The 13,340-nt window shown below is 40.2% G+C and overlaps 2 protein-coding genes across 3 annotated transcripts; one reads left to right on the top strand and one right to left on the bottom strand.

Moving 5' to 3' along the window:
* Positions 1 to 54: 54 nt before the first annotated feature.
* Positions 55 to 2,702, top strand: mrps18c (mitochondrial ribosomal protein S18C). Its single transcript, XM_064308832.1, has 6 exons — positions 55 to 337; positions 511 to 572; positions 878 to 961; positions 1,116 to 1,173; positions 1,260 to 1,319; positions 2,474 to 2,702. The coding sequence occupies exons 1-6, from the start codon at positions 259 to 261 to the stop codon at positions 2,548 to 2,550; spliced, it is 420 nt and encodes a 139-aa protein (XP_064164902.1). The 5' UTR covers positions 55 to 258; the 3' UTR covers positions 2,551 to 2,702.
* Positions 2,290 to 8,062, bottom strand: abraxas1 (abraxas 1, BRCA1 A complex subunit). Of its 2 annotated transcripts, XM_064308828.1 has the most exons (9): positions 7,747 to 8,062; positions 6,762 to 6,852; positions 6,602 to 6,638; positions 6,376 to 6,442; positions 5,500 to 5,696; positions 4,809 to 4,928; positions 4,462 to 4,546; positions 4,275 to 4,386; positions 2,290 to 3,877 (listed from the first exon to the last, which is right to left on the bottom strand). In XM_064308828.1, exons 1-9 carry the CDS (start codon positions 7,831 to 7,833, stop codon positions 3,468 to 3,470), a joined length of 1,206 nt encoding a protein of 401 aa, XP_064164898.1. In that variant the 5' UTR covers positions 7,834 to 8,062; the 3' UTR covers positions 2,290 to 3,467. The 2 variants fall into 2 exon arrangements, with proteins under 2 accessions (XP_064164898.1, XP_064164899.1); XM_064308829.1 differs by lacking the exons at positions 6,376 to 6,442; positions 6,602 to 6,638; positions 6,762 to 6,852; positions 7,747 to 8,062 and adding an exon at positions 5,771 to 5,816.
* Positions 8,063 to 13,340: the final 5,278 nt, after the last annotated feature.

Below are 13,340 nucleotides of genomic sequence, written 5' to 3'. Positions count from 1 at the left end.
AGACTAATTTTAGTTGACATAAATTAATAGTAAAATACAACAATATAGTGCTACTATTAATTTAATAACAGTAATCTTTAATCGGTCCTAACTTTACGTTTGTTTGTACATCTAGGAACGTTATTTTATAACTTCAGTTCCACAACGGGACAATAATCGGGGACGTACGCAATGACAGAGGCGGCCAGTTCTCTTATAGCTACATGGGAATTACGTGAAATTAGTAAGGTGTATCTGGAACAATAACGCGGTTATAAGATGTTCGTTGTTAGAGGTTGTCGGTTTGCTCACCATGTTCTTTCGCAGCATACGGCAAAACATTCAACTACCGTAACAGGTACCCCTCAATGTTTTAATTAATGCAGAGGTTGCACGCTAGCTGACTCGTCGTTTGTTTCTCGACCGCAACCTAGTGTTAGCTAACTACCACAGTCTCAGTCAGATGCAACTTCTCTGCTAATTTTGAAGTTGTATTTCGGGTTGTATCTCATTTTTTTTTCTCTCATTTAGGGCATTTTGTCCGAAGCCTTTCCAGTACTGCGCCTGAGATCCGGAAAAGTGAAGCAGATATGGTAAGATATTCAAAGGCAACCTACATCATGGCTGGGAGGTGGTGTCCATGGTGATTTAATTACTTTCACAGGATCATGCAGTATGGTTTTAATGATTTCGTGAACAGAACATATAAAATGGTGCCAACGTAATTCATGTCGTGAGATCTCAGCGTATTCATCAGGATGTTAACAGTGCTGAGCACTGAAACCAGGGAAATCCTTCACGTTCAAAGTGAGGTCATGTATTGCTGTCACTGTCCTTGGTTAGAGGTTAGGCTGCAAGATTTCCTGAAAGTGCGCAACTTTTCTACTTCCCTACACAGCCCATTAAGATGGAAAATCCTTTCAAGGAACCAGAGAAGGGTTGCATCCTCTGCAATATCACGGTGGATTACAAAAATGTGCAGGTCGGCTTCAATTTAATTACAGATGTTTTGCCTTTTAATACAGACTTGTACGTTTTAATGCTCAGTTTTGTGTTACCATTTTAATATGATCTTTTATTCACATGCCCTTTCCGTTTCAAATCCTTTCTGAAAGCTGATCACCTTTTTTCTACAGCTTCTGTCTCAGTTCGTATCACCACACACAGGTCGCATTTATGGCCGCCACATAACCGGTAGGACTTTTTTGTGTTGTGTATTTTATTTTACTGTGAGATGAGATTGTTTTAATGAACAGAGGACATGGCTTTTCCCCATTCAGGGCTATGTGGTCGGAAACAGAAAGAAATTTCAAAGGCCATAAAGAAAGCTCAGCACATGGGTAAGTTGGTTTTGGTTGTCCTGTAGAAGTGGACACTGTCTTCTTCCTCTTACTAAAGGACAAGCCATAAAAGATGCTTAGGCATTGTACTGTTATTTTTCATATATTCATTTTACAATACTTTGGCTAAATGCCTGCAAAATATGTATGGGTTGTTAAAACCCTCACAAAACAATTTTCCAAAACCAAACTGCCACTGTTTGTAGATGGTTGTAATTAATTTAAGCCATATCAATATGGTGCCAGTTAGTCATATGATATGTGCAATTTAAAATGAGTCTGTGCAAGCTAGACTGGAGCAACCCTGTTCAGACAAGCACCTTATGATTTTGCACCTCTACCTTTCACTGAAATTATGTGATTCATTTGGAGAATATAGTTTATAGCCAATATAGTTAATAGCCTTGCACATCAATGTATGCACATCATTTTTTATTAATTAACTTTATTAAGGTTTATAGCAGAGAGGCACACGATTATTATACAATACTAATATTTATCTCTTGGGAACCAAAGACCTAGAACCATTGTCCAACAACCACATCAAATGGCACCTTACTTTTTACCAGTTTTATTTTGTCCATAGTGCTTTCACCTGTACATGCTCTATAGATAAAGGTTGGATGGACAACATCTTTGTTTTCATATACAGCCTTAGTTCCAAGGTTTCTTTCCTCTCATCTCAAGGACCCAATGCCTGCAATATTGAATTTGCTGCCATTAAGCAAAACTTAGCATGTTGCTGTAATGCTTGCTATAAATAATCAATTAACTTAACATCAGACACAACAGGTGACACAACATGGCTACCACAAGCCAGTCATTATACAGCATTTGAATGTAATGTGCAGAGAAGAAAATGTGGCCACTCCAAACAAGTGAATGAGCCAATTTGGGAAGTTATTTCAGACTTTTTTCTCGCAAACTACTGCAATGATGTGCCTCTACCATGTATGGATCACTGGACAGCTTTAAGTTTGATAGTTTTTTTATTTTTTTCAAAAATTTATTGAAGATAATTTCTGAACAAAAGAGAAAAGCATTCAAAAATATCTGCAACTGAAACAGCCAGTAAAAAGAACACAAACAGTAACACAAGGTGCGTTGTGGGATAATCATTCATGAATGAATACCTGAACATTTTTTCTTGGCAGGTTTTATGTCGGTGACATTGAAAGACCCCACCTTCCTGCGAGACCCCAACATCTGCAATATCAAACATCCGGAGTAGCCTCCTCAGCTAGTCAAATGCCATCTGTGATACTGCAATAACTGCATTCAATTGTACAAAATGTTTTATGAAAGGATTTGCTTACTGTATGACTCCAGTCATTTAAAATAATTTAATTGGCTTTGTTAAAGTTAATAAACATTTATCATGCATTATGGTGTCTGAGAACACATTATGGAAGGTCAGATGTTTGAAAGACTAATTTAATTTATATAATCATGTCATCTTATATCTTATACAGTACAGCTTTTTTCTTTAACTGAAAGGGAAAGCCTAATTTAAACAATTTTTTTTTCTGAAATGCAATTTTCCCCATTTCTTACAATTTGAAATGCCCAATCATATTCCTCTGCACCCATTTCTAGAATTTCCACAGTCGGTTCAGGAGAGTGCAGACAGCCATAAATGTCCGCAAACCAGCTAAGCAAAGACCTTTGATTATATGAAATTAAAGCGATGTAAACCTTACTGATGCTGAGAATAAACAAGGCCAAACTTAAGTGTCAAAATATACAACTCAAAGGTGCTGCTCTGTTTTAGGGTGTTATGTCAACTTCTCTTAAATATTTGTTAGTTCATGAGCTACAGCTGCAGGCTTCACATGTATCCTTGATGGGTACAGTTCTAGTGTGACTGAAATCTTTTCATTTGAAGCTGACTGGACTAATGCAGACCCGTTTTCCTGGCTGTCTGCTCCAGTTTAGAGTACTGTAACCAATGAGGACATTGCTTCTGCTGCCTTTTTTAAAGGCTGCTTTCATTTAAAACCATCCTTGATTATCATGCACACAACTTGAAATTAAAAAGGTAGTCTAGTCAGCATCTTGTTTTAGAACGTTAATTGCATGTCTGTAAATCTGTTTAAGCTTTTGCCGAAAAGGTGAGGAAACCTGAAGGCATAATGGCATTGGGTGTCATCAGAACACTGGGGAGTTGGACACTTGGCGGTTCTCGTGCTGAGAGGCCAGCAGCTCATCCTCGGTCTCTGACCCGCTGACTGTCAGTGGCCCTTCGCTGTCCGTATCGGCCACGCCCCTCCTCTTCCTCTTTGTTGGCTGGGACGTGTCTGTGAGGCGGCGTTTGCCCCAGGTCCGCGCCTTCCTGCCTGTCCACTTCCTAGCGTGGGCGTCCCAGTGGGTCAGGATCAGGGGCAGAGACGCGGAGATGTCGAACCCGTGATCGGCGCCGCAGCAGAACTCCGCCGCCGGGGCACCCCTGAAGGTGAGCGCCTGGGTCCGCATCAGAGGGGATTCTGGGAAAAGAGTCCTCATGGCCTCGCACAGCATCACATTCTCCTGCAGCGGGTTTGAGGCTGGATGCTGATCTTCTGGAAAGATACACAATGTCTGGTGGGTTATACTTCAACAGTTCATTACCAGCCAGGTGTCCAGCACTGTACTTTAGTACCGACAGACCTGCAGCTACAGTCACTCTCTCGTGCAACTGCAAGAACAAGGCTTCTTGAAACAACAACAAAAAAAAAATGGTGGGACTGATTTTTACCAATTTGAATAAATAATTGCATTTTACCATGTTAAAAACTTTTGACTGGTTCAAAAGTCAATGAAATGAGAGCTCAGTGTAGCACCATCCCATCTCTTCTGTGTGCACCAAGTGAAAGGAGAAACGGCAACTTTTGACAACTGCCAAAACTGCTTAGTAACCCTCCTCAAACCTTTTTTTAAAATGCAATATGAGGTGGCTACAATTCCCCCGTGTCTTACTTTCAGAAGCGTGCTTCCACTTCTTCTCAGTGACCGCTTTCCTGAGAGCAGAGATATCTGCCAGCAGCTTCTCGACGGAGCGCTCACTCTTCTCCACCTCCGCACAGGCGGCCTGTTATGAAAGCAAACACAGGGATGAAATCCCTCCCGATTTCACACTCCCACCTGATTCCTGACTCCTGCTCACCTGAAGCTCAGCCTGCAGGGTGTCGTTCATGTTGTTCACCTCGTTGACCTCGCTCAGGGACCCATCTAAGCAGAAGAACTTGGACCTGCACAGGCCGAGAGGGAGACCCACAGAGTACTTAAGGATTACCAGGGATGTGATTTTTCCTTGTTAATGATGAAACGCCTCTTTTTCAGACCTTGAATGTCTCAACAAGAGGCACTTTCGAGAAAATGTTCAGCCATAAGGTGCATAAGGACCATAATTTTCAGCCATAAGGACTTGTGGCCCTAGAGACATAAACGTAATACATGCTTATTATTAAATTAAATTAAATGACACCCCAAGAACAGGTCAGAGAACAGCACCTGTGTTTCTTCACTGCCTGGCTGTAGCTCAAGGAGGAACAGGGTACAGACGAGTGCCAGTAGTCCTGCTGCTCCAGCATCCCCAGGTTACTGACCAGGACAGGGAGATTATGATACTGGCTGTGAAGAAGAAAATAACACTGGGGCGACATAGCTCAGGAGGTAAGACCGATTGTCTGGCAGTCGGAGGGTTGCCGGTTCAAACCCCACCCTGGGCATGTCGAAGTGTCCTTGAGCAAGACACCTAACCCCTAACTGCTCTGGCGAATGAGAGGCATCAATTGTAAAGCGCTTTGGATAAAAGCGCTATATAAATGCAGTCCATTTACCATGAAATGGTAAGAAACTGAAACATTCACTTTTTTCAGGGTTGAAAGTGGAGGGGTTGTGTGGTTCTGTGTTTCAGCGCTCACTGGCACCAAATATGAGATTATTGATAAGTGACTGTAAAAGACTTGATGAACTTTATATGTTTACTTTTCAAGCAGCCGTGTGTGGTTGCAGATCACCTTTACTATGGCTGAGAGGGTGACTGTATATGGTGCGGCACAATCTCTTAAATGCATCATTTGCTGCTTCTGGTGACGCCAAACTGGAACCAACATATCTCAAAGATTGTTTACCATTTAGAATGAATGGAACATTGACGAAAAATGATTTGCCTCGAGCACAGTCCTAGTTTAGTGCTGACCTTCCATGTGACCTGTACACAGAGTACTCCAGGCGGTGTGTGGAGCCAGAAGGTGTGGCCTCAGTTGGCGTCAGAAGCAGGAAGACCAGCTCGTGATTGGACAGCGCTCTCTTCAAGTTCTGATGGACCAACTGCTCCCTAAAGGTCATTCGCTGTTCTGTATTCCTCCGCTGTCTGTACCAACCAATCACTCTCTCCTAGGGAATAAACAATTTAAAATTTGCTGAACAACACATTCCAACTCTTCTTAAACAAAGTATCCTACACTCACCCCTTCAGATGTGCACGTCTGCATAAGCAAAACTGCCATTCATTATGCAAAAGTAATAAAATACACTGGGGGAAAAAAATGAAACAAAGTTTTGGTCCCATGTTTCATAAAAGATCCCATGTGCACAATACCGTTATTGGTCTTGAATTTTGTGCACAAATTTGTTTACATCCCTGTTAATAAGCATTTCGCCTTTGCCAGCATAATCTTCTCACCAGGCAGAAGTGGCATACGCAGATGCTGATTAAAAGGGCGTGGCCGTTATTGTGGTGGAGGCAATAAAAGGAGGGCCACTCTAGAAATCTGCGGCTTTGTCACACGCTGCGACGCAACAGATGTCCCAAATCTTGAGGGAGTGTGCAGTTGGCACATTGGTTGTCCACCAAGGCTGTTGCCAGAGAAGTGAATGTTTGTTTCTCTACTGTAATCTGCCTCCAATGTCCTTTTAGGGAATTTGCACTGCTGGACACATGTAACCCTGTCAGCCCAGGATTGCCACATCCTGCTCCTCCACCTTCGGGGTCATCTGAGAACAGCAACCCTTGAGTGAGTGAACAGTTACCAGATGTCCGTTAATAAGGTAGGGGTCACGCACAAGCTCTTACCTCCTTACAAGAGGACAAAATACGCTGAATGTCATCCTGGTTCACCTCTCCAGTGTTATTATAAAAACTAATGAGGGAAAAGGCAAAACGGAAAAGAAAAAAAACAGGTCAGCACCAGAAATTAGACAGTTTGTGGGTCCTGCTTTGAGTCCCATCTCTACATCTTTCTGCCAATAATGCATTGCATGATGCTGACAGAAATTACAGTGGCAACCGCTCTACTGACCTCCTGAGTCTGTGACAGGAAATGTGTTTTTCGATGTCTGGAACGGGAGGGAGAACAACATTGTTACATATTACGCATACAGATCATTCAGGCCAGTTCTAACACATCGCACAAGTTGATAGTGTCCACTGGTAATACACAAGATGCTGGTAATACTCACTTATTAAGTGTTCAAATTGAATATTATCTATCTGGGAGTCTGTGATATTGCTCCGTTCTTCAGCTTTGCACTCCCCAAGAATGAACCCTTCCTGTAACCAGAAGCATACAACTGAGTCCAACTGAAAATAAATTCTGATAAATCCTTAATAAAATATATTTTTAACAGAGTAGCTACTGACAAAAGGCTGATAGCTGCATGTATGGCATAGGGGGTACTCTGACGATTTACCCCAAATTTCTTGCTGAAATGAAATCTTATCAGTTGTAGACTGTAAAATGGGGCTGCACCTCGACAGTATATAGTTCTAATAAATTTCAATTAAAAAAGTAATTTTAATAAATTTGAGTGATATCAGCAATTTCTCAACAAACGTGTATAACTTCAAACAATCGTCAATACATTTAAGTAATTCAACTAAACTCAAATTCGTGTGAATCACAAAACATGTCAGTAGTTAAGCGATTGTAAACACTGATATCACTAGCCAGTTTTTTTTATTTTTTATGTCGTTTCATTTTGGAAGTATAACGTTAATTGGCTGATGTGTTTATTACCTGGGTGCCCAACTAATTAAGCGTCTCTTCGCTATTTCTTCCTCTGGCCTGGACTAGGCTGTCATTTCTCTAGCTTGCTTAGCTACATTGCACTGCGTAGGCTATTGCTCCAAAATAGTTCCCCTAACTAGCTATCGATAACTAGCTAACGAACGCTATACCTTGTAAAGCGTTCTAGACAGAATTCCTTGTCCAGTACATCAGTTAGCAAAGTTAGCATGCTATGTTTTTAGCTAATGCTACATAGTTTTCGCTGCTATCACAGTTCACCAGGCAATGTCATAAACGACAATGAGACGATTAGCCATTGAGCCAGCTAGGCAGTTTTAATTCCAGATAGCCAGCAAATAATGTAAGCATCAAACAAGCGGCGTCCACTGATCACAGCATCACACTTAGCCATTGTAGCTCATCTTCGTAATACTTACTACATCAGAGTCATTGTTGAAGTGCTGAAACATCAATGACCCGAGAACAAATCCTGAGATACAAACACTCGTATTGAGCTCCGCCATGCTGCCTCATAGGTATTGAAATCTAACCGCGAAAGACCGTTGATTGGTCTATCGTACTTTGTGACTTGCGAGGCGGAACCGGGCGGGACCGATTACTGCAATCTTTCGTTGAGCGAAACAAGTTGGTTGCTAAATTAAACGATTTAGGAATGATAAGATAAATGAGTTCCGGGAACACTGGTGCCGAGTAAATATCATCCATGAAAGAAGACCGTATTTGGTATTTTGATAATGCAAACATTATTATTTGAGGTATGATGGTTCATTAAATGCCTTTTTATCGCTGATATTTGATTACACATTTGTCATTCTTTGCATTCAGTCTGGACATTGCAGAGAGTGTTAACTTAAGTAGCTACAAACAAGGTAAAGATTTTTCTTTCCAAGCGTCAGAAAGGTTAGCATGTCCATGTTGTCGTTGTGAAGGTGTACGCCAGGGGGCGCGAAGTACATCATTAGAAGATGCTCAGGGACCCTGGACCTGACAGCAAACTCCTGAAAAGAATGGAAATTCATTATGAAAACCGACAGCCACATGTAGCCAAAAAGTTAAATAATTGTTATTTATTACACACATGACTACAGGTAATATTCACCCAGTAAATCAACAAATGAAATAACCATGACTGTTCGCCAGCTTGCACTGTGACAATATACAGAAAATTCCTGTGTAACATGATTCCCACTCTCTCAGAATGTGGATTTAAGGAAGATTTTTAATTGCACTACTACTGAGTGTTTGACATGGAAGTTTGTAGTATACTGTTAAATAAACCAACAGAAAACATTCTTTCCCATCACAATCTAAAGTACTTTGTCATTATGAGAAATCCCAAAGAAGGAACCTGTAAGAAGAAAATCAAAGTTCACAAGTCTCACAGAAACAGTGCAAGTAGATTTAGATTAAAATAACATAAATTTGATGCACTGCTCTGAAAGACAAATGGCAATTATTCAATTTATGTATCCAATATAGGACATCCATTGTCTTGTTGGGTGTTTCCTACAACAATTGGCAGTAACATGTCCACTAGCTTTTATGAATATTGGTCCAGGGAGGTTTTAAAAAAAGTGCTGTCTTTGTATATTAAAGCTAAAAGAAGTACAGAATCAGCAAATATCTGTGACAGAGACATTAAAGGGAGTTCACTTTAATTGAACTCTTTCAGTGGTCACGAGGAAGGTAAGAAGTGCTGGGCGTCCTTGATTTCTGTTCACTTAAATGGTCAAAGAAAGGGGTTGCTGGGTGGTTCATTTGGTTAAGGCACCACACTGTGGTGCAAGGATGAGCCCCATAGGCCAATCAGGTGTCTGTTAACAGAATGACAAAGCTGCATATGAAAGATCTTCCTCCAACACAATTCTCTGTGATCTTGGCTGTGGGCTGCGGTGTGAGAAGAAGCACGCTGGGTGAGGATTGGATATGTTCAGCCCCAGGTTGGGCACCACAATTAAAAAAAAAAAAAAAAAAAAGTCTAGGAACTATTTACATATTTTATCCATAATAATGTTCACAATGTTAAAAGTAGGGACCTTTTTACACTGGATGAACCATCATATAGTCTGAGTGTCTTGCAGCATTAGGCAACTAAAAGAAGGACTGTATGTTTCATTGCATCCAGTTTCTGTCTCCAGGTGTTGTTGCTTAGTGATGAAAAAGAAAGAAAAGTACTGAAAAACTAGTCTTGATTTAAACTACCACAAAAGTGCATTCTCATGCAATCGCCATGGCAGCCATTGTGTAGCCATTGAGTTGGCTGGTGATCAGAACCTCGTTAAGCCGGGCCACTGCCCATTGGCAGGTAATTGTGGTGGCTTATTATACACTGTTTTCTCAGGGATACGTTTGGAATTGTGGCAACTCTCAGCCTGTAAGGAGCTCTCAGTCAGCTGTGCTTTCTGAGAGTGTACTTTGAGTCTCAAGTTCCTGATAAAACTGTCTCCCATAAATCAAAAGCTGTTTGTCTTTGGCTGTTTCAGCTTGTAAAATAAATGAACCCTTTCAATACTTATGAAATAATATTCAATTTTTGAAATGTTTTCAGAACAAACACACCTCGGTTCATTTTGCTCTGTGGTGGACTATGCAATGGTGGTGTTACTGCAAAATTATTACAGGCTGGTATAATGGTGGAGTGACTGAGATAATTATGGACCTGTATAATGGCAGTGTGTCTGAGAAATCGGTAGTGATGTGTGTAATGTCAGTGATTTGACACCCCTGCTCTAGAGAGGGAACCTGTGGCAGACAACATGCAAATGATGAAGGCTGGGGCTGTTTCTCAGATCCACAATTTCTGGGTTAAGTATGTCTAGCACAAGGTCAGCTACAAATATTCTGCAATTAAAAATATGTACTGCATGTATCAGCAGTATATATAAGTGGAAAGGTGTCACAAATTAGACAAAAATAGTATGCATATCATAAGGACACCCGTGCTTATGTAAACTTGAATATAAACAGAGCAAGCAAAACCCCAAGCAGACTTCTGATTGTTCAGCCCCATTGTGTTTGTCTTTTCAGAGAGATGAAAATCACTCTTGAAGCGCACAGTGGTATAAGGTAGTGTTGAATTATTTTTCACCGGGCAGATCGCGCTCTTTAATAACTTATAAGTCATTGCTATGTGTTTAAATGGCCCTGTTGGATGTTAGGCTACTCTACTTTCAGCTGTTTGACTTGATCCAAATCATATTTAAACTTTTTAGAATTACACTCATTCTTTGATTTATCAGACACTTTTTGAAACGAGGACAAGGTTTCTTTTAAAACAATATTTACTATAAATACTGTGAAATTGATATATGGTTTGATTCATGTCTTTTCCCGTTTTGCCCTCATTGTCATAATAAAAGCGTAACACTAGGGGGCAGTCTTGGCCAAAGAAACGTTGCCAAGAAAACGAAAGAAAAAGTACATTCACCTAAATGCATCGAAGTGCCTTCACATTAATTTATACTCTAAAAATGCAAATACATGAAATAAACGGATATGTTACAGTTTAGTCTAGAGATTAAAAAGCGAGTTCAACATGACCAAAATAGTGAAAGAAAATGCTGGTAGTGATGGTTTTTTCCTAGTGTCACAGCAAGAGACAAATCAGAAAAAAGAGTAATTGGCACGATTGAGAAATGTTCATAACTAATGAGTTTCAAAAATCTGAAACATTTATCACATATAAAAGATCACCAGACAACACAACTTAAATGCATTCATAAATTAAATTTCATGTAAATAACAGTTTCAAAAAATATAAAATGTTCATCAAAATATTTTTTAAAAGGACATCAGATTAAAAAATGTAATAAATTATAAAAGCATAATGCGTTCATAATTTCACAGTGTATTATGTAGACTGTTCATTAAGTCAAACATAAAAAACAAAAACAAACAAAAAAAAATCTTCCAAATGACTAGACCTCTTTTATTAAATGTTGTGTAAAATCAGTGTCAGACATTCCAAAGAAGTTGCAAAAGTGTTTTTGTATAAATACTCTGGCTGTATGAGCCGTCACGACCTTCATGCACCACGTAGCCTGCTTTTTGCTTTCAAGCAAATGTGCTCTTTAAAATCTTAAAACATTTAAAGATTACATCAGATTATTATAATCAAATCAAAACCACAACTCTGTCTTGTTTGGCTTTAGTCTCCTATCCCTGTTGAAAAAAAAATTCTGGTTCCCTAATGTTTGGGAGGAGCTAAAAGGATCATTGACTGCTTGATTGGAATATGACTAGCTCATCATGCTAATAGCTTGATTGCAAAACTGGAGATCATTTCCTCATCAGGGCAAACCTTGAAACTCCTAGATGGGAGAAAAAGTCATCCTGCCAGCACCGAGATGGAGTGGGTTCCGTGATCCTAAATAAAAAAAGCTCGAAAAGATGAGAGCGGGTAATGTGTGTTTACTGTGACGGTAGTTTAATAAAGAAAGCAGCGAGTGTGAAATAGCGCTGAGTTATTCTCCGGCACAGAGAGCTAGAGCCAGCTTACATTTCACAGCCTCTCTGCCTCTCGGATCGAGACCATCTCCCGGTCCGTATAAGCACCCGGGTTTAATAACAATTCCGCAACTTAAATTGCTTGAACAGAAATGTTTGTTCTCCCCTAACAGGATTGTGAATTATTAATCGGATCTGAAGCCGATTTTATAACCCGATTGTTGAGGTGGGATTCTCCACGAGCAACGCTCCAGCACTCCATTTACTGTGATGTATGTGTCTGCACATCTTTATATCCAATTTAATGTGATTCGGATAGATTTCAAAGACACATCATGAAAAGCTAGGCAGTGACCTCGCTGCATTTCAGAAGGCAGTCTTCAAGCGACTGTCCGCCACGTCCCAGCATTTCTGATTAGATTTTCTCGGTTTCTGTTTTTATCCCCGATGTGATCTATACAAATGAAATGCAGGTATACTCAGTAAATATGAATAAACGGCCAAATTCGATTATTTTGCTGGAGAATGTAGTTCAAGTACGACATCATTTTAAATCACTGTTTTCCTGGAACTATAGAGCGCTCGCCTAACCACAAGGGCATAAATGACCCGTCATTTGTTAGAGCGCAATGTTTTGGAAAAGGTCGTTTTCCAGACCCTGCCCTGATTTAAATGGAACACTTATTCTAATATAAGGGCACTTCTGGCAAAATACCATTCACAAAAAATCAGTAAATAAAAATGTGAAGTATCTGAGAAGAGTGGGCTACACCGGATAGGAACACATGCTTGTCTCTCATGCCCAAATGTGAATTATAACTAACATATTTATGATAGTCTGTAGTAGCTTAGTCTTAAATTAGGCCTCATCTAAAGAATATTACGTGTCCCCACGTAGCCTATGGCACAAATACAATCAGTTAGTCGTCTGTTAAATCCTACTGCTGACACCACTGTCTTATGTTGGGTCAGCTGTCAGAAATGACTTTGCTCCTGACTAATCTTTCAAGTTGGGCAATAAGTGTCCCATCACATTAATATTTATTCATAAAAAAAACTTTTACCCATATTTTTCATTCTTCTTTTGAAATTTAATTGTGAGTCATTTAGTAGCATATGATTTTATAAGATGGTAAGTGTTTTCACACAATTATTAACACGCGGTAACCTTTAATCCTCAAGGCTAACACACAACGGAGTACTGAGGTGTCACTGTGGTGCTGCCTGGATCGTGTGCCTTGGTGTTCACCGTGCACTTCCGGTATGTCACTGTAGCCTGACGTCTGAAGGATATGCTGCCATTCAGAGAAGGAGCCCACTGGAAGAGCGGAGAATGCTGTCTGTCTCTGCTCTGCATAATCTGCGCTTTCTTTCGCTTCTAATTCTCTCACTCCCTGGTTTTCAGAGCGAGGAGGCAAATCCTCGGTTAAGTGTCAATAGAGTCTTTTGAAAAGTGTAGGAAAGATAAGATCCAGGGCGGGGAAAAAAAATGAATGTAGCAACTCAATCGAATCTTGAGTCCAAATCGCCCGGGTGTCTCAAGGATTTACATGTTGCATATCTA

The sequence above is a fragment of the Anguilla rostrata genome, chromosome 14 (assembly GCF_018555375.3).
Source record: "Anguilla rostrata isolate EN2019 chromosome 14, ASM1855537v3, whole genome shotgun sequence".
NCBI classification, from domain to species: domain Eukaryota; kingdom Metazoa; phylum Chordata; class Actinopteri; order Anguilliformes; family Anguillidae; genus Anguilla; species Anguilla rostrata.
Note: the sequence above shows the minus strand (reverse complement) of the source record. Positions and strands in the feature narration are given on the sequence as shown.

Coding starts and splice junctions, on each gene's coding strand:
- abraxas1 (XM_064308828.1), bottom strand. CDS start 7,833: ATGGCGGAGCTCAATACGAGTGTTTGTATCTCAGGATTTGTTCTCGGG. Junction 6,853..7,746: donor TCAACAATGACTCTGATGTA/GTAAGTATTACG, acceptor TTCTGGTTACAG/GAAGGGTTCATTCTTGGGGA. Junction 6,639..6,761: donor TCAATTTGAACACTTAATAA/GTGAGTATTACC, acceptor CTCCCGTTCCAG/ACATCGAAAAACACATTTCC.
- mrps18c (XM_064308832.1), top strand. CDS start 259: ATGTTCGTTGTTAGAGGTTGTCGGTTTGCTCACCATGTTCTTTCGCAG. Junction 338..510: donor ACATTCAACTACCGTAACAG/GTACCCCTCAAT, acceptor TCTCTCATTTAG/GGCATTTTGTCCGAAGCCTT. Junction 1,174..1,259: donor TTATGGCCGCCACATAACCG/GTAGGACTTTTT, acceptor TTCCCCATTCAG/GGCTATGTGGTCGGAAACAG.